The sequence below is a fragment of the Electrona antarctica genome (genome assembly GCF_951216825.1).
Source record: "Electrona antarctica genome assembly, chromosome: 6".
Classification (NCBI taxonomy): Eukaryota; Metazoa; Chordata; class Actinopteri; order Myctophiformes; family Myctophidae; genus Electrona; species Electrona antarctica.
This window is the reverse complement of record NC_136811.1, coordinates 9,906,774-9,927,832: the sequence shown is the minus strand read 5'-3', so window position 1 is coordinate 9,927,832 and position 21,059 is coordinate 9,906,774. Positions and strand designations below refer to the sequence as shown.

Genomic DNA, 21,059 nt, shown 5'->3' with positions numbered 1-21,059 from the left:
CGCTCTATACTTTGTCTTAGGAGCTTCTCTTCACTGCATTCCTTCTCTCGTATAGGTTCCTAGCTGCATCTCCTCTGGCTCCATGCGTCTCCACGCTTCCAACCCCAACCTGTCCTCGGCCGCCCTGGGGAACGACTGCAGCCCCCGTCTGGAGTCCATGGACTTCTCTGTCGACGTGACCAAGCTGCAGGAAGACTTCTGCCGCGTCGCCACCAACAGTGAGTGAACCAACCGCTCGCTTTCATTTCAGTTTAGTTTATTCTTTAACCTCATTTAGACCTGAAGAGTGAGGACACGTCTGTGTCAATGAAAAGGAAGTGTCCAAACACCGTTTTCTCTGCTCCCAGGAAAATTCTTTATTGAACAACGTTTCGACCCTTGCGGGTCTTCGTCAGGTGACCGTCGTCATGCCTGACGAAGACCCACAAGGGTCGAAACGTTGTTCAATAAAGAATGTTCCTGGGAGCAGAGAAAGCGGTGTGTGGACGTCCCTTCCTTTTCATTGTACGTATATATTTTTGACCAGCACCTGTAGAATTTCTGGATATTTTGCGTGCTTCCTGTTGGACACGTCTGTGTCACCTTATAGCTTTAAACCACCTTTAACCATTATTTTAAACTTCTTTAGCTGTTGAAACAATAGCAGATCTACAAGCTCATAGTAGATCTGCTATTTTTGAGGAAAAAAAGTGGCGCTAATCTTTGAATATATACAGTATTCCTTCCCAGCTAATGTTTTTAACTCAAATATTTGGTTCTGGGGGGTCCCTGGAACAACATATTGTTGACATGAAAAGGTTTGAGCACCAATGCACGACTGATACGTTTTTCAGAAAACTGTCAGGATTTGGAAGACATTTTGTAGAATCTGGTCTCAGGATCGTAATAGGTTAATACAATAAATCTCGCTAAAGGCTGCTTTATACACCTAACTAACTAACTAACTAACTAACTAACTAACTAACTATACACCGGAAAGGCATCTACAAGCTTATGCAACACGTCACAATGCGACGGTTTGTGAGCTTGTAGATCGGCTATTTTCGGCACACGACACCACAGTACGATGAGTATACATTAAGCATGTTTTGCTCCTCCTGGAAAGTGTTTTGGGGTTATTGAGGGGTATATAGTTTGGAAACGGTAGCGAGGAGTTTTTAACCCGTGTTTTCCGGAGACACAGAACAGGAAGAGATTTTCACCTGTCCTCATAATAGAAGGATAGGATTCCGAGTTAGAATCCTGATGCCTCAAGAGCTATATGTCATCACGACATCGCCTCTCTCTCTCTCTCTCTCTCTCTCTCTCTCTCTCTCTGTGTCTCTCTCTCTCGCTGTGTCTCTCTCTCTCTCTCTCTCTCTCTCTCTCTCTCTCTCTCTCTCTCTCTCTCTCTCTCTCCCCTTTTCCTTCCCAGCGTTCTTGTCCCTGAACTCAGTGACGCAGAAACGCTCTAAAATAAATAGTTAAAAAAAATGTAGCACTTTTTTCGTCAACACGATGAGTCACCAACGCAAAGGGTGCAGTCACTTTTACATGATGTATGTGACATGCTGGGTGGTGGGTGGGGAATGGGGATACATTATTCAACGCAAAAATAAATAAATACATAAGGGAATAAACTCTCAAGCTGGCGTCTGTGCGACATCTATCAGGGCAATCGAAGTCCACCCTCGCCTATCCCTGTACCCCACTTAGTCACGCTGTCGCATTTGCAAGTAAAATAGCGTGCGTACGTTTGTGTTATCGATGTGCAGGAGCCATGGGAGAAGCTGTTAATTACTGGTAGATTTGTCACAGTTGTTGCTCATTAAAACTCTGGGAACGTGCCATGTCAACATTTCCCTTGGCAGCGTTGTTAACCCATGTTGGGCGGGAACCCCTTTTTAGTGTTCTAAGCACTATGTTATACTTTAGCTATTGAAAAATAGCCGATCTACAAGCTCGTAGTGCCGCACTACGAGCTTGTAGGTCTGCTATTTTTGAAAAATCGTAAAATTGTGGGGCAAATCTTTGAATATATATATTCTTTCAGAGCGAACGTTTTTAACTCAAATCTTTGCTTCTGGGGGGGGGGGGGGTCCCTGGATATTTTCAGATGGGGGTCGCAGCCAAATACAGATAATTCTGGGGGACCTTGACATGAAAAAGGTTGAGCACCACTGATGATCATGATTTAAAAGACATTTGTAGAATCGTCCTCAAGTCTAAATGGGTTAACCCATTTTGGGCGGGAACCCCTTTTGGTGTTTTAAGCATTACGTTATACTTTAGCTATTGAAAAATAGCAGAAAAATAGCAGAACTACAAGCTCATAGCGCGCCACCGAGTGGCGCGCTATGAGCTTGTAGATCTGCTATTTTTTTTTTTAATCGTGAAAATATTTATTTCAGAAAACTGGAGGATTTAGAAGATTTTTTTTAAATTTTGAGGTCAGGCCTAAATGGGTTAAGTGAGATGTTTTCTGCTCGTAAAACTTAGAGATCTGATCTTTGCAGGAGAACAGCATCCCTGAACGCAGCGCACGCAGAGTGACACGTGGCCGGCTGTCACCATCAATGACAATTGAGTTCAGAATCAGCTGTCATTAATTCAGATAATTGCGATTCATGATTAAATTGTGTTTTTGCTAGGAAAGATATGACAACTATCTTATCTATATCTAATATACAAAGCCTATTACTGAAACATACAAATAAATGACCACCAGTACCAACAATCACAATAAATATATGGCCAAAACAGGTCATATGTTTAATCATTTTATAGTTTCAAACATAGAAAAAGTAACCGTTTTCCAAGCCCACGACACGTTGTGAACTTTGCCATTTTTGGCCCTAAATGTTAACTTTTATCCCAGCTGTTTTTATACTGATGAATGAAAACTATTCTAATGATTATGCAGAAACAATTGTGACTAGCTCAAATAATTGCTATGGGACGATATTAAGAGCTGGATTAAGAGCGTCTGCTAAATGCCTAAATTGTAAATTGATATGTAACTAGAAAAAGTGCCCTTCTGGGCACAGGTCTCCACCAGGAGGATAGGAGTGTGTGTGTGTGTGTGAAATGAAATGATTACTATATTTACCCAGGGTATCTGGGCTAAGCTCAAGAACTTGTTTCCAGCCAGGCCCTGCTCATAGAACACATTTCATCGTAGTGGTTCAATGCCTTGTTCAAGGGCACTTCAGCGGTGGTAATTTTAACGTGTCGGACCGCGGATTCGAACTGGCGACCTTCCGGTATCAAGACCGCTCCGCTATCCGTTCGGCCACCACTGTGTGATGTTTGGCAAAATGTTTAGGAGCAATATAAACGTGTGTGTGTGTGTGTGTGTGTGTGTGTGTGTGTGTGTGTGTGTGTGTGTGTGTGTGTGTGTGTGTGTGTGTGTGTGTGTGTGTGTGTGTGTGTGTGTGTGTGTGTGTGTGTGTGTGTGTGTGTGTGTGTGTGTGTGTGTGTGTGTGTGACGCGGCTTGGCCTGTTGTAGCGCCACCATGAGGCTGATTTGAAAACTGTCAAGTGGCATTTCTTCCAAAGCCTAGTGGGAATATGCATGCACAGTTTCACCACAATCGGACGCTGCGTTGAGTAGTTGTGGCGATTTGTACAAAACGGGAACAAATCTACGGGCTACTCCTGAAAAGTTTAGAAGCCAATCGTAGCCAATGAGGGTGGATTATTAGAAATCAAATAAACCCGTCTTGATCACATGACTATGGAGAGCATGTGTACCGATTTGCGTGAAATTTGGATAAAATCTGAAGGAGTAATATTAGAAAATGTGTTTTACATTATGTCGGCCTCCTGGTGGCGCTATAAAGAGCAGATGTGAAAGATTCCAGGCAAAGTTGGAGGTAAAAACACTTTTCGGCCAGTTATAGCGCCACCATGAGGCTGAGTTGAAAATGTTCACGTGGCATTTCTTCCTTGGCTTAGTGGGAATGTGCGGAAATCACACGATGTGTTCATGATTTGCAGCATTCTGTTTGAAATTGAGCACTCCTGCGAACTTTGGAAGCCAATCTTAGCCAATCAGGATGGAGTCTGAGAAATCTGAAAGAGGCCTGGTGGAGACAATAATTGTGACTGCCCTATAGACACACACAACCACAAAGCGGCTTCCAGTCTCCAGATGCAATCTCTGCCTTTCTCAGCAAAGCTAAAATGTCAAAATCCCAGATGCCTGCGCACATCTTGAAACAAACTTTGCATGATATAATGATGTCCCCCCCATTATAAATTCTGAGGCTTCAGATGGCTGATGGACTCAATGCAAAGCAGTGACATGGTGCATCAGTATTGCAATTAATCCGATAACACGAACGATTGGCTCTCGGGCAGGGTAGTGTCGCAGTGTGATAATTGCCGTGATCAGAGGTGTAATTATCTCTTGCAGAGAGAGAGAGAGAGAGAGAGGTAGGAGGCAAAATGTCATTCCAGTCACACAGCAAAAAGAACAAATTGACAGTAGTGCAGTAGTTGTCAGGATGTCTTTTTCTTTTTGAGGGGGATGTTCTCCTTCAGAAAGTTTGATACATTTTGTTCAATAACATTTCTGTTGTTACTATACTTGTAGCGTTGTATCTTATACCATTGAAATTCTTGTATATTGTATCATTGAAGAGCCTGTCCAATCCTACTACAGAAGTGTCTGTCTGTCTGTCTGTCTGTCTGTCTGTCTGTCTGTCTGTCTGTCTGTCTGTCTGTCTGTCTGTCTGTCTGTCTGTCTGTCTGTCTGTCCGTCCGTCCGTCCCAATTTATTCCTCAGTAGGTTAACCAATCCATCTCAACTTGCACCTGGGAATTGACCATTTAATTAGCATACGAAGGGAGTGAGGAAGCTGAATTTTTATAACTCCCGAAATTAATCAGTTTATTTGCATTTCTGTGAAGTCTATAACTCAGTGAAGACTGCTGTGGACATGCCCTCCATCATCAGGGGCATAATGGCATGGGGAGTGAAGATTGAAGAAGCAGATTCTTCACTTTCCTTCAGCTTTAAGCTGATTATTAGTATTTCTGTGATGGATGTGGGTGGCGACTGGCGAGGGGCAGTGACTCATAGGAAAATGTATAGGGCAACCGATAAGGGACTACTTCTGATATTTCTGATAAGTTTTGAAAGTATGGTGACTGTAAGGACTGTAAGGAAGTTGCTATAGTTGTAACTTTATTTTTTTATGTTTTTTTTTTTTTGTGGCTTTCGCCTTTTATTTTATATTTTTTATGGAGGGACAGACAGTAGGCTGACAGGAAATGGGGAGAGAGATGGGGGAGTGACATGCAGTAAAGGCTGTCGGGATCGGGAGTCGAACCCGCGGCACACTGCCAGACTGGATTACCAGCCAAGGTGCCTGGACCATTAAGCCATGGCCCAGGCCAGTTGTAACTTTATTGACTGTATTTATTATTGGCATATGCAGTATAAATGAATATACATATAACTAGAAAAAGTGCCCTTCCGGGCACAGGTCTCCACCAGGAGGATAGGAGTGTGTGTGATGTTTGGCAAAATGTTTAGGAGGATGTTTTTTGTTTTGTTGAGGAAATGCAGAGCCAGATCACTCATAGCATCTCTGAGGATAGAATTCTGGATGAGCAGGACATGTGCAGCATTTTGTACAAAACGGGCCACTCCTGAAAACTTTGGAAGGCAATCTTAGCCAATCAGTGTACAATTTGAGAAATCCAACAGACTCGTCTTGATCACATGACTACAGAGATCATGTGTACCGATTGCCATTTCTTCATACGCCTTTGATGGCAATTGGATGATTTGAGGCATTTTGTTCCAAAAATGTGTTTTGCAAAAATCAACCTGTTGGTGGCGCTATAACAGGCCAATGTGAAAAGGGTGGGATATATTCCTCAGCCTAGTAAGAAAATGTGTGAAAGATTTCACGTAAATTGCATGCTGCGTTCATGATTTGAGGCTATTGTTCAAAACGGGGCAATCTTGCAAACTGTGAAAGCCAATTATAGCCAATTAGGATGGAATATGAAATATCAGACAGATCCGACTTGAGCACATGACCATAGAGATACTGTGTAACGATTTGTGAGATTTTTGGACAGAATCTGGAGGAGTAATATCAAAAAATGTGTTTTACAAAAGTCGGCCTCCTGGTGGCGCTATAATGATAATAACTAAACATCATAATTCCACATATTGTTCTACAAATTGTTGGAAACAGAGTGCTAGTGCCGGCTCAAAAGCTACAAGCTCAAAAGCTTGTAGCTTTGAGCTTGTAGATCGGCTATTTTTGCTATATTTGAGTTGAAGGTTTTTTTTTTGCCATTTTTATTTAATTTCAAATGAACTTTATGAACGAAATACAAATACATTGGGCATAAAAAAAAGACAATCACATTTTAATACTAGTTATTAGCTGAAATCTAATATATCAATGTTTGGATATTAACCTGAGGGCCGCATTACGTGATGGTGGGGGCCGCATGTGGCCCCCGGGCCTCCAGTTGCCCATGTATGGTCTAGCATAAGTCTAGCTGGCAGATAGTCTATCATAAGTCTAGCTGGCAGATAGTCTATCATAAGTCTAGCTGGCAGACAGTCTATCATAAGTCTAGCTGGCAGACAGTCTATCATAAGTCTAGCTGTCAGATAGTCTATCATAAGTCTAGCTGGCAGATAGTCTATCATAAGTCTAGCTGGCAGACAGTCTATCATAAGTCTAGCTGGCAGACAGTCTATCATAAGTCTAGCTGGCAGATAGTCTATCATAAGTCTAGCTGGCAGATAGTCTAGCATAAATCTAGCTGTCAGATAGTCTAGCATAAGTCTATCATAAATCTAGCTGGCAGATAGTCTAGCATAAATCTAGCATAAGTCTAGCATAAGTCTAGCATAAGTCTAGCTGGCAGATAGTCTAGCATAAGTCTAGCTGGCAGATAGTCTAGCATAAGTCTAGCATAAGTCTAGCTGGCAGATAGTCTAGCATAAGTCTAGCTGGCAGATAGTCTATCATAAGTCTAGCTGGCAGATAGTCTAGCATAAGTCTAGCTGGCAGATAGTCTATCATAAGTCTAGCTGGCAGATAGTCTAGCATAAGTCTAGCTGGCAGACAGTCTATCATAAGTCTAGCTGGCAGACAGTCTATCATAAGTCTAGCTGGCAGATAGTCTAGCATAAGTCTATCATAAATCTAGCTAGCAGATAGTCTATCATAAGTCTAGCTGGCAGATAGTCTAGCATAAGTTTAGCTGGCAGATAGTCTAGCATAAGTCTAGCATAAGTCTAGCTGGCAGATAGTCTAGCATAAATCTAGCATAAATCTAGCTGGCAGATAGTCTAGCATAAATCTAGCATAAGTCTAGCTGGCAGATAGTCTAGCATAAGTCTAGCTGGCAGATAGTCTAGCATAAGTCTAGCTGGCAGATAGTCTAGCATAAGTCTAGCATAAATCTAGCTGGCAGATAGTCTAGCATAAGTCTAGCATAAATCTAGCTGGCAGATAGTCTAGCATAAGTCTAGCTGGCAGATAGTCTAGCATAAGTCCAGCTGGCAGATAGTCTAGCATAAGTCTAGCTGGCAGATAGTCTAGCATAAGTCTAGCTGGCAGATAGTCTAGCATAAGTCTAGCTGGCAGATAGTCTAGCATAAGTCTAGCATACATCTAGCTGGCAGATAGTCTAGCATAAGTCTAGCATAAATCTAGCTGGCAGATAGTCTAGCATAAATCTAGCATAAATCTAGCTGGCAGATAGTCTAGCATAAATCTAGCATAAATCTAGCTGGCAGATAGTCTAGCATAAGTCTAGCATAAATCTAGCTGGCAGATAGTCTAGCATAAGTCTAGCATAAATCTAGCTGGCAGATAGTCTAGCATAAGTCTAGCTGGCAGATAGTCTAGCATAAGTCTAGCATAAATCTAGCTGGCAGATAGTCTATCATAAGTCTAGCTGGCAGATAGTCTAGCATAAGTCTAGCTGGCAGATAGTCTAGCATAAGTCTAGCATAAATCTAGCTGGCAGATAGTCTAGCATAAGTCTAGCTGGCAGATAGTCTAGCATAAGTCTAGCATAAATCTAGCTGGCAGATAGTCTAGCATAAGTCTAGCTGGCAGATAGTCTAGCATAAGTCTAGCTGGCAGATAGTCTAGCATAAGTCTAGCTGTCATAGATAGTCTATCATAAATCTAGCTGGCTTAGATAGTCTAGCATAAGTCTAGCTGGCAGCTGTTTTCAGTCGTGACTCGTGAGCTTTTCATTTTTGCTTGAATCCATGTGACCACCACAGCTGACTATTAGTGCACAGGAGAGATGGTGAAAAGGAGAGCATGTTGTGTGCTTTCAAGGTTGTACTTTTTTGTTACTTGTTGCGTATTTCTGTTTGGCTTCCTTCAGACAATGCAGCAGCATAGATAACATAACATTCAAAACAACAAAAACACAGCAAACACAGCATGTGCATGTTTTCTTTGTAGTAGTAAAGTTATAGGTAATTTATTTTTCTGAACAGCTTCCCAGTAGGTTATGCTCCATATATATTATGCAACAACATTTAATTTAAAAAGGTGCAATTTGAGGCTATATGTTCCATAATCGTTGCTGTCCGGGGGGAAACCTCATAACTCAATTTTTGAGGTTTTTGATTTTATTCCATAAATCAGTGCTGTTGAACACCCTTTACGTCTGTGTGTTGTTTCGAAAATATTGAACCAAAGGAAAGTAGTAAAAAAACGCTTTGGACAAAACCTCTTAACTCCATTGGACCCTCAAACGGTCTGCTAAAACAGCTATAACTCCACCACCTTTCTCCTTCTCATGCAAGTAATTGACAATATCAGAAGTCACAACACCGACTTTGATGAGGCAGTGTTGCATCGTTTAAAAATATTAATTTCCTTAAAAAATATAAGGTTTTATTAATTTCCTTAAAAACGTATATTTTTCATTTCCTGAAAAATTTACATTTTGGAGTTTCCTCCGGACAGCAGAGATATATACAATAAATGTAGTTTACGAAGGTGCAATTTGAGCATAATAGTGCGAGTAGAGCGTTTTCCTTTTCCCAGTTTCACTCTGGTTCTTCTTGACTGTGGTTGTAGACTAGAGGTTGAGCGTCCGCGCTGCGCCACCCATAGCCACACACCAAGTTTGACTTCTGTCCCCCTCTCCATCCCCCCCCCCCCCCCTCCAGTGCACAGCACCATGAAGGCAGCACTGGGCTCTCTGACGTCGGAGAGGGACAGGTTGAAACAACTGCTGGGTCATCACGAAGCTGCTACAAGCCCACCCACCTCCCCACAGCATCTGGGTATGAAGAATGCACTGGCTGCGGTATGTAACTGCTCACACTCAACGCACGCACGCACGCACGCACGCACGCACGCACGCACGCACGCACGCACGCACGCACGCACGCACGCACACAAGGTTATCCTATACCTCATTCAAGTCAAGTCATGTTTATTTGTACTACACAGTGGCTCTTAATTCGCTCCTACAGTCTGAAAGGGCTTTACAGTTCCACATTTAACAATGTAAACTAACGAGGTCCAAACTCCCAGGATAAGAAAGAAAGTAAGGGAGAAAAGAGGGACCCCCCCCCCCCCCCCCCATCCATCTGCTACCACTTTCATACAGAGCTGCAGATGTACAGTAGTAGAATAAAAAGTAAAACACATAAATAAGTTGGTGTGCGTGTGCGTGCATTCGTGTGTGTGCGCGCGCGTGTGTGCGCACGCGTGCGTGCGTGCGTGCGCGCGCGTGCGTGCGCGAAACACATCATCACCTCCCACCCAGAGTCTGTTTCCCTTGTGTTCCCTGTGAAGTTTCAGCCATGGAGCTTCTGTTGTTGTGGCACATTGTTCACGGCACGCAAGCCACCATTTTACTTTGTCTGTATAGCCTAACCTCAGAGGTTCTCAACGTTTGGTTTGGGTCCCAAATTAGTGCCCAAAGCAAAATGTGTGGCCCTCATGTGCTAATAAGACCCAGTTGAGAAACACATTATTATGTGTGTTACATGAATCGGTCACTAAGAATTCCTTCACACAATAATATTATGTGATTGAAGCAGTTTTTGTCTCATATTGTTTGTTTCCTTTTGTTTTGCTTTCCAGACATTTGGGCTCATACTCATTACACATTATTCTCTCTGGGATATGTAGGCTACTTTGATTCAAATGATTCGATTCATGGAAGCTTTGATGTGGTTTGAGATGAGATGAAAATAGCATTATTTAAATATAATTTATCTTAACATCCATTTGAATCAATTTTAATATAAATAAGAGTACAGTTTGTGCTGACAGTATGAAAGTATGCACTAATACAGTAGTTTCTTGAGTTAGTTCCTATAATGTAGTTGCTTGAGTGTTGTACATTCTCACTTTGTACTGTGTCTCTCCCAGTGCAAGGATTTTGTCTCTTTTGAGCTAAATGTCCATGCATGAAAATAGCTACTGTATATCATAGCCTATACAAATACACTTTATTATTATTATTATGACTATTCAATGGTTTTGTTGGTTTGTTTGAAATGTATACCTACAGTATCAGCGTGTCAAGTTTGACTGCGTTTTGTTGTTTGGCTTGTGTTGTGTTAAATTAATAAGCGGTTATTTCCCTGTAGGCCATAGCCCAGAACTCTGAGCTGAAAGAGCGTCTGTACAAGATTCACGCAGCGTCCCGCATCGTAGAGCCCTCGGTGCTAATAAACGTATCGGCCCCCCTGCAGGTGGGTGTGGGAATGTGTGATGAAGCCCCCTCTCACTCCGTCATACCTCCCTTCACCGTATTCCTTATTCCTTCGTTGTTATTACACAGCAAAATCCTGCCTTGTTGTTGTTGTGGAGAACTGGCAGTCCGGCCGATTAGTGTGTCGTCGGCGGTTCGATTCCGGCTAGAGACCTGTGTGTGTGTGTGTGTGTGTGTGTGTGTTGCATGTGGTTTTTCACCCTGTGTTTCTGCCCTTAATCAGTTTCCTGTCTCTATTGTTTTTTTAATAGTTATATTCAACTGCCAAAAATACAATCTCTAGTTGATGAAGGCTGACTGGTGATTAAGTGTCACGCCACTTTTGCCTTTGTCTAAAAAAATATATATATATAATCTTTCGAGTTGATTTAACTTAGTCTAAAAGTTAGTGAAAGAGCCGAATTTTGCTGTGTATACCATTATGATTTATGTTTTGCATTCAGCCTCATCTGGCTCCACTGTGTCAAATGTTCCACTAAATGTGACTTCAGTTGATCATGGCTCTCCTCCAGTCCCATTCACATTCACAAGCATGTCCTGCTTCCACTCTACTGTCATCTCCTCATGACTCACTCCACTTTGGCCCCAACCAACCAAAGATTCTCTCTGTCTTATCAAGCAAGCTGAAATTGGATTCTTCACTCGGGGAACATGATATTTCCTCTCCTCTAGAATCACGCACAGTCAGGCCTCATTCACACGTACCAAACACCAATCAAGCAATGTTTGGTCTTTTTTTTGTTTTTTTGGGCCACCACAATGCTTTTCCAATGGGAGTCACATGGTTTGATCAAACATTTGTGTTTGATCGCTGATTAATGATTGCTCCCCCCTCATCAAACAAAAATGTTTGGTCAAACCATGTGACTCCCATTGAAAATGAATTGGAGCAGCAATCAAAAAGCAATCAGGCATCACACACGGACCAAACATTTGTTGTGTAGGTGTGAACTAGGCCTTAAGGCGTTGGGGTGTTGCAGGGGTACAGCACCTGTCCATCATCATGATACGTCTAGGGGTTCCAATCAGGCTTGACGAGCGTCTATACGAACACAATTATACTGCACGCCGCTGCCATCTTGCCAGCAAGGTGCTAACTAGGTGCAACTTCCCATTGACAGCCCATTCATCCAAACAGAGTTTAGATATGGTCCGAAGGAAGTAGCTCATAACAAGACTACAGTGGATTTTTAATAACCCATTTAGGCCTGACGTCGAAATTTAAAAATAAATCTGACAGTTTTCCGAAATACCTATGTTTCTGTATCAGTGGTGCTCAATATTTCATGTCAAGGACCCCAAAAATGATATGTAATTGGCCACCGACCCCCCCCCCCATCTGAAAATATGTTATTCCAGGGATCCTCCCAGAAGCAAAGATTTGAGTTAAAAACGCTCGCTCTGAAAGAATATATATTCAAAGATTTGCAACACATTTTCATTTTTCAAAAAATAGCAGACCTACAAGCTCGTAGCGCGGCACTCTGTGCTCGGGCTTGTAGATCGGCTATTTTCAGCAAGTGAATTACGACGGCATCAAGGCCCGCCAAAACACATTTTGTTCGACCAAATCAACTGTAGATTTAGTTGACTAAAATCTTATGATATTTAGTCGACTAAAACTAGACTAACGCTAACACACATTCCAGGTGACTGAAACTAAATAAACTATTCAAGAGACTATGACTAAAACTAAAATCAAAATGTGCTGCCAAAAACAACACTGGGCCGGAGCGGCGCATGTTAGCAAGGACTGTTGAACAGAAGGAGTATGACAGAGGTCTGTACATCCTACAAAAAATGGCTGAAAATAATTAGCAAAAGAGGACAGAGGGACAGAAAGAGTATTGCAGTCACACGAAGGCTATATTATGTTCCATGTCTCACATGCACTTTAAATCAGCCATCAGAATCTGGTTTCCTCAAGGACTCGTTTTGCTTGATTAATCAGATTTGCTGACGAGAGCTGCAAGCTGATCCACTTAATCACGTCCCTGGCTGGAATCCCTGGGGAACAACCTGTGCTGAACAACCTAGCTGTGCTAAGCTAAAAGCTTTCTTCTGAGATTAGCTCTATGGTGATAGACCATGGTGTCATGCACACAAAAAAAAGAGGGGAATTATTATTGTAATTATTATTTTAGAACGTACTAGTGCTTTTGGCCCCGGGTCTATGTGATTAATACCGGTTTTAATTTAGTTTTGGGCTTGCAAATGAGAACAGAATGGCCATGAAAACGCAGACAAACATTTTTGGGATGACTATAAAATACATAATAATTATGATGGAAACTAACACAGCAGAGACACCTGCCCTGGAGTGTTGAACAGCTGTTGTAAATGTGGACAAGAAAACTTAAGAAGTGTTTGGTTGAGCATAGATACTAGTCCACACCTCCCAATTAAAGGCAAGTGGAAAGACAAAAAACACAGAAAGAAAGAAAGAAAGAAAAATGTAACCAACTGGTTCAATACAAGTTTCTAGCATCGTGACTATACGAGCTGTGCGGCCTCTTTCCTTTCTGTGTCCAAGTTTTGTCTCCTGCGGTCAGCACCTCCCCACTACTGGTGCTGCTGCTCCTATACCTTTTTGTTTGTAGGTTTAGAAATATGACACACAGTTCATCATAGTTATAGTTGTCATACTCCTGGGCTTTTTCTCGTAATAAGATGTTGCCCTGAAGCGTTTGGTTGGTGTAGGTTGTTGCAGGGGTCAGTTCCACCACCACGCCCGTCTAGGGCAGTGATTTTCAACCTTTTTTTTAATATCAAGGCCCATTATTTATTCAGCATTTGAGTCACACGGACCACCACTTGATGACATTTAGCCTCTCGGACACAAAACGTGGAATATTTTGTTGTCGTTGGATACGATTTTGTCCACATTTCCATGCTGTATTAACGTGGTACCACTAGGAGAGATAACAGGGCTCTTGAGGGCGTACAATGAAACCAAATGGACCCTTACGGGTCCATTTGGTTTCATTTTACGCCCTCAAGAGATCCCGTCAGCCGGGGAAGGCTCTAGGCTACACCTTCCTGGTAGGAGGCAGGTGAGCCAGTTAACGGCAATGGCAACACAAAACAAAATGTGTGAGGAGGAATTAATTGGCATAACGAGGAAAAAGAAGTGAGAAGAAAATAACTAATTGGCTACTCTAAATTTAGATTGAACAAAAAAAGGTTTCTGCCCTGCTTTCATCCTTATACCTCTGCTATTGTCTTCTATAGAAACAGGACTCCAGAGAGGAATCCTGTCACCTGGTGCACCAGGCCTCCGATGAGAGCAGGGCCTCCATCACAGAGTCCCTGTCCGAGTTCTTTGACGCACAGGAGGTTCTGTTGTCGGCCAGCTCCTCTGAAAATGAGGTAAGTTCTGCTATGAACAGGAGGTTCTGTTGTCAGATAGCTCCTCTGACAATCAGGTAAGTTACTCTATGAACAGGAGGTTCTGTTTTCAGCTAGCTCCTCTGAAAATGAGGTAAGTTCTGCTATGAACAGGAGGTTCTGTTGTCAGCTAGCTCCTCTGAAAATGAGGTAAGATCTGCTATGAACAGGAGGTTCTGTTGTCGGCCAGCTCTGAAAATGAGGATATACCCTGCTCTCTGTGCTGAGAGTGAACCCTTTTTAATAATGATATTTAAAAAGTCCCTGTTAGTTGTTTTTGGGGTATATTTGCACATGGGTATACAGTCTTTAGTTGTTTTTGGGGTATATTTGCACATGGGTATACAGTCTTTAGTTGTTTTTGGGGTATATTTGCACATGGGTATACAGTCTTTAGTTGTTTTTGGGGTATATTTGCACATGGGTATACAGTCTTTAGTTGTTTTTGGGGTATATTTGCACATGGGTATACAGTCTTTAGTTGTTTTTGGGGTATATTTGCACATGGGTATACAGTCTTTAGTTGTTTTTGGGGTATATTTGCACATGGGTATACAGTCTTTAGTTGTTTTTGGGGTATATTTGCACATGGGTATACAGTCTTTAGTTGTTTTTGGGGTATATTTGCACATGGGTATACAGTCTTTAGTTGTTTTTGGGGTATATTTGCACATGGGTATACAGGCTTTAGTTGTTTTGGGGGTATATTTGCACATGGGTATACAGGCTTTAGTTGTTTTTGGGGTATATTTGCACATGGGTATACAGGCTTTAGTTGTTTTTGGGGTATATTTGCACATGGGTATACAGGCTTTAGTTGTTTTTGGGGTATATTTGCACATGGGTATACAGTCTTTAGTTGTTTTTGGGGTATATTTGCACATGGGTATACAGTCTTTAGTTGTTTTTGGGGTATATTTGCACATGGGTATACAGTCTTTAGTTGTTTTTGGGGTATATTTGCACATGGGTATACAGGCTTTAGTTGTTTTGGGGGTATATTTGCACATGGGTATACAGGCTTTAGTTGTTTTTGGGGTATATTTGCACATGGGTATACAGGCTTTAGTTGTTTTTGGGGTATATTTGCACATGGGTATACAGGCTTTAGTTGTTTTTGGGGTATATTTGCACATGGGTATACAGTCTTTAGTTGTTTTTGGGGTATATTTGCACATGGGTATACAGTCTTTAGTTGTTTTTGGGGTATATTTGCACATGGGTATACAGTCTTTAGTTCCGACATACTATTGGTCCGACTGTCATTAGACCGACAACCTATACCTCAGACCCTAACCTAACCATAACCGCAAGCACGGGAGCAGCGCATGTTCCACCGCATGTCTGACCGTTGGTCCCGAATGTCGGGTCTTTGGTGCGTCGGACCTGCGTGTGCGTCCCTTTGCGCGGGATAACGGCATGTACCTTAAATATGCCCTCCATCCACGCAGCTACAGAAGCTTTTTTCATCCGCACATCACTGCCTGACTTGAAACAGAAAAACCTGATTAGGCTCTACAAGACACAACGTTTGCGGTCACCGAGACCTTCCTCGAGCATGCTTTGTGCTCACAAAAGCCTGAGTAGATGTTAAAATGACCCCAAACAAGTTGGAAAGTGTACATACGTGTGTGTGTGTGTGTGTGTGTGTGTGTGTGTGTGTGTGTGTGTGTGTGTGTGTGTGTGTGTGTGTGTGTGTGTGTGTGTGTGTGTGTGTGTGTGTGTGTGTGTGTGTGTGTGTGTGTGTGTGTGTGTGTGTGTGTGTGTGTGTGTGTGTGTGTGTGTGTGTGTGTGTGTGTGTGTGTGTGTGTGTGTGTGTGTGTGTGTGTGTGGTCGTTTAACGTCACTTAATGCAATCGGATAGGACATTTCTGTTTGGATGTACGGGCTGTCAAATAGGCATTTCCCGCATAACTTCTGGTATGATGATGATGTCATGGCGCATACCCTCTATTTGTCGCATATTTGACATTTGTCTTCCTTCCTGCCCAATATACTGTAGGGACATCAGGTTTAAAGGAGCATTCCGTGATTTGGGTGATTTGGAAACCCCCCCCCCCCCGGTCCGTCCCGGTAACAAGATGTGCACATGCACACACTCTACAGTGTGCAACAGGCCAACAGCACGCCCACCCCCACTCGATCATGATTGGAGGAAGGCCCCTCTCATCCTGATCGGATGAAGGCTGGGCCCTCCCTCTATAGCCGAAAATGAAACCTACGTTTTTTTTGACGCCAGGGGTTAACTGGGGACAGCACACTCTATAGTAGGGAGGATTATCCAAAAAAAAGAGATTTAAATTAAGTGAAATCACTGAAGATACATTTTAGGGATTAAAGGAGCAAGTTGTGCTTTTCTACTGCCGACAAAACATGTCCTGTGCCAGCTGTAGCTGCTGCTGCTGCAGTGTTCAGACTCTCCCAGACAGTCGCTCAATCTCCTGTCTTGTACAAGCAGTGGGCAAATGGGGAGTTAATTACTCTCGGCTAAAAATACCTGGAGAGCCTGTGATGTCGATTCCAATTTGGAAACGCGTTCCTGAGGGATAGACCCCCCCCCACTCCCCCCCCCCCCCCCCCCCCCTGCTGTCGAGACGTGCGTGACGCTGCATAAGGACTGATGACTCAATGACCCTACCCTGCATGCTACGTGTCTTTCAGGCCTCAGAGGATGACTCATACATCAGCGACATCAGCGACAACCTGTCCATGGACAACTTCAGCAACGAGACGGAAATCGAGCGACCGACCTCAGGTGCGTGTGCGTGCGTGTGTGTGCGTGTGTACGTGCGTGTGCGCTGGCTGTGAGGCACACACTATCATGAAACTGCTGTTATTTTTAATTAACAGTCTGCTGTACAACTTTCTCGTGTGTTATGAGAACGTAACTGTTGCTCTTTTATTACACATGTGATCTTTAGTTTAATCATTAATATCCTCTTTTTTTCCCCCACACCTGCGAGTTTATGTTATCCTGACAGCTTCATACTCCTGTTTGTTGCTAGGACACGGGGTGAAAACCCTTGTCAACGTCCTTTCAGCTGTTTAGAACACACTTTTTTGTGTGTATAAAACATTATTATTTTCAGTTGACCAATCTGTATGACAGAGTATGTTTGTATTGAACCCCTTTTGGTGTTAGCATTATGTTATGCTTTAGCTATTGAAAAATAGCAGATCTACACGCTCATAGCTTATAGGTCTGCTATTTTTGTAAAAATCGAAGAACGACTGACATAGAAACATAGCTTTTTCAGAAAACTGTCATTTTCAAACAGACATTTTTAGAATCTGATCTCAGGTCAAAATGGGTTAATACAACGAACTCAACTGCGGTAGTTGTAGTTGGTCTATTGAGACGTTACAGATATGGTCATACACTGTAATCCCTCCATCTGCGCCTTGGTCTGCCCCGGGGGTCTCCTCCCAGTGGGAACGTGCATCGAGGACCTCCCTAGGGAGACGCCCGAGAGGCATCCTAACCAGATGCCTCTGAAATTCTGTGCATATGACACTGATATCTAACCTGACTCCGCCAGATGGGGCAGCAGAGAGTACACTGGGAGCACTGTGTATGCCTTGATCCCGCCTCTATAGCTGCCGCTGATTGGCCAGGCCGTTCAAGTCTGCCTGAGAGTTCCCAGATGGGAGCAGGAGGGGGGAACCCAGTGTACTCTCTGCTGCCCCATCTGGCGGAGTCAGGTTAACTGATATCCTCCCCAAAGACAATGACGGAGGGGCGCCGTCTCTACCGAACTTGAGCCACGGGAGACGCCACCGAGCAGGGCCGTGTCGAGCGTTGCAATGTTCGGTAGAGCCGACTCAGCCCCGTCCGAGTTGTAACCCATATACAGTTGGGTGCCACCGATATTGTCCCTTATCATTTGACCCATTTAGGCCTGACCTCAACATTTAAAAAAATCCTTCTAAATCCTCCAGTTTTCTGAAATAAATATTTTCACGATTTTTCAAAAATAGCAGACCTACAAGCTCGTAGCGCGCCACTCGGTGGCGCGCTATGAGCTTGTAGATCTGCTATTTTTCAATAGCTAAATTATAACAATGTTTAAAACACCAAAAGGGGTTCCCGCCCAAAATGGGTTAACTGTCCTTTTGCGCAGATCACGCAAACCTCAGCAAAAAGAAAAGGACAATATCGATGGCCTCCAACTGTATGGACAGAATAGTAGTAAATAATGTTAAACCCGAACTCACCCATTACGACCCAGACACGGTGAAATAGCACTTCCGTACTAGTGAAAGCCACGCCTCTGTCGCGGTCAAAACAGTAGTCAGTGTAATATGTACGATTTATATGTATTTGGGGGTTTTCTAGACGTGTATGTACGGAATTGCAATTACGTGCTATTTCGCCCGTTCGGCTACAAAAGTAGCGGTGTTGTTGTTGTTGTATTCCTGACAGTGGTGGAAAAAGTACTCAATTGTTTTACTTAAGTAAAAGTACCAATACTGCAATTTACAGTACAAAGTACAAAAGTATCGGCATTGAAATGTACTTAAAGTACTACAAGTAAAAGTATTCATATTGCAGAATGTCACATTTTACAAGTTCAAAATGTGTAGAAAATCTATTGAAAATAGCCGATCTACAAGTTCACAATGCGTCGCGTTGCGACGCATTGTGAACTTGTAGATCGGCTATTTTCAAATGGCCGAAATGTATAGGGTTGAAGTGGTTAGTTAATGTATGTTTTCTAATCAAAATTAAAATCGCCAAAGTAACTAGTAACTAATGTTTTCAAATAATTGTAGTGAAGTAAAAGTACAAATCTTTGCTCCGAGATGTATATTGGAGTAGAAGTAAAAGTACTCAAGTAAAGTACAAATACCTCAAAATTGTACTTAAGTACAGTACTTAAGTAAAATAACTTAGTTACTTTCCACCACTGATTCCTGACCTGACCTCCGCAGGCTGCGCGCAGAACGGCGCCCCCTCCCCCTCCTCGTCCTCCCAGGGCCAGCGGAGAAGGTCGTGTTTGCCCGCGCCGTGCCCCAACACCAGCAGCGTCAGCCTGTGGAACATACTGAAGAACAACATCGGCAAGGACCTGTCCAAGGTGGCCATGCCCGTGCAGCTCAACGAGCCTCTCAACACGCTGCAGAGGCTGTGCGAGGAGCTGGAGTACAGCGAGCTGCTGGACCGCGCCGCCAGCACCACCGACCCCTTTGAACGCATGGTGAGAACCAGAGCCTTAGATATAGACAGAGTTACGCAAACTGCGTTCACTTCATGGGGCTTCAGTCTAATGGCGGCTATACATAGACTTCTATTGAGCGTGGGGACAACCAACTGGGCCAAGTTGGTTAGTGAGGTTTTTTTTTATATAAATTTCCATCCACTGGGTCAAACAAATGGGTCTCATCGGCTTACTTCTCCCATTGCGTACGTGCACCGGTGTGATCGGTACGCCTGAAACTCGTCCTGTGAGAAAGGTTCCGTGGTGCAAAAACGAAGCGCGATTAAAATGCGTTAATCTTTTTTAATCACGTTATTGTTTCTGTAATTCGAAATTTATCAGTTAAAGCCCTAGTTTGAACGCATGGTGAGAGCATGTTTTTTGTGAATATGTGTGCAAATCTTTGAATATATATATATATATTTTAAAGCAAACAAATTTGGAGGTCCCTGGCACAACATATTTTTGAGATGGGGGGGGGGGGGTCCGCAGCCAAATACATATCATTTTGGGGGTCCTTGACATGAAAACGTGTGAGAACCACTTGACATACTGTAGCAACATGAGTCTTTCAGAAAATGTCTCTCTGCCTGTCTGCCTGTCTGTCTGTCTGTCTAGAAATGTGAAATGTGCACAATCACTGTTGCTAAGGGCAGTGTATCAACCTCCATCAATGGCTGGGGCATATTGCAGATTAGGAGTTTTGATAAGATATCTTTTGCTGCCAGATAAAGGCCAGGCTGCATAAGCCGCGAGGAGGCCATTCCCGCGACACCAACGCAAAATGAGCTTACAGTATCTGTTAAAAAAGTCATTGGAATGTTGATGGTCAGGGTCTGCGGTCGCCCCATGAGATGGAGTAGAGGCTTACCGAATGTGCATGAGGCCATTAGGAATAAAGAGCTGTAAAGTAAAAGGTTGATTTGGGTTCCCTCCCTTCCTGCCCCGCTCCGGCAGCCTCCTCTAAAAACCCATCAGAAATAGACTAAAATGTATTAGCATCAGAGCCTTATCCTACCACTCCTAAAGGGGTATTATACATTGAAACACTTCTGGGGTCATTTTAAAGTTACTCTGGCTTTATTTCTTTCTCAATTAATCAGTACATAGATAGATTTATATATATCTAATGTAATCCTGGGCGCTACACTTCCTCTGCCAACCTGGGGTGGGGGGCAGCGGACTGATCTCATGCAACTTTCTATGCAAGCTGCTTCTTTTCACCTGACGGGGGGGAGTTTCCCCGGCCGGACGTACTTGATGCTATTACAGATTGGTTAAAGCTATTATTACAGATATGTGAGCGTCAGTCTTAGACCGCAAAGGCCGTTTTAGACCAAAACTATCAATAATGTTTATTCAAGGCCTGGGCCGTGGCTCAGCGGTCCAGGCACCTTGGCTGGTAATCCAATCTGGCAGTGTGCCTCGGGTTCGACTCCCGATCCCGACGGCCTTTACTGTATGTCTCCCCCATTTCCTGTCAGCCTACTATCTGTCCCTCCATAAAAAAATATAAAAAATAAAGGCGAAAGCCACAAAAAAAACAAAAATATAAAAAATAAACAATGGGTATTCCAAAAAATTACATTTACAATTAAGGCATCTAGCAGAACGAGCAAGGTTGTTAGTTGTAAGTACCAAACAAGAACAACAACAACAGGGCAAGTGGCTGAGGGATTGTGCTGAGTAGTACTATATAGGAGAAGTAAACAGCACACCTGCAGTAGCAATTAAACAGACAAGATGAAGACG

General features: G+C 43.0%; 1 protein-coding gene across 4 annotated transcripts in view; it reads left to right on the top strand.

Annotated features, from left to right (window-relative positions):
* The window catches only part of osbpl3b (oxysterol binding protein-like 3b), a 152,906-nt gene that overhangs the window by 93,062 nt on the left and 38,785 nt on the right, over window positions 1-21,059 (top strand). For 3 of the 4 annotated variants that reach the window (XM_079504540.1, XM_079504541.1, XM_079504543.1), the window contains 6 exons: window positions 56-218; window positions 9,161-9,300; window positions 10,598-10,702; window positions 13,954-14,091; window positions 16,771-16,864; window positions 19,042-19,307. In XM_079504540.1, the coding sequence (XP_079360666.1) occupies window positions 56-218; window positions 9,161-9,300; window positions 10,598-10,702; window positions 13,954-14,091; window positions 16,771-16,864; window positions 19,042-19,307 (906 nt within the window). The remainder of the gene's footprint in view (window positions 1-55; window positions 219-9,160; window positions 9,301-10,597; window positions 10,703-13,953; window positions 14,092-16,770; window positions 16,865-19,041; window positions 19,308-21,059) is intronic. The other variant, XM_079504542.1, reaches the window with a different exon arrangement.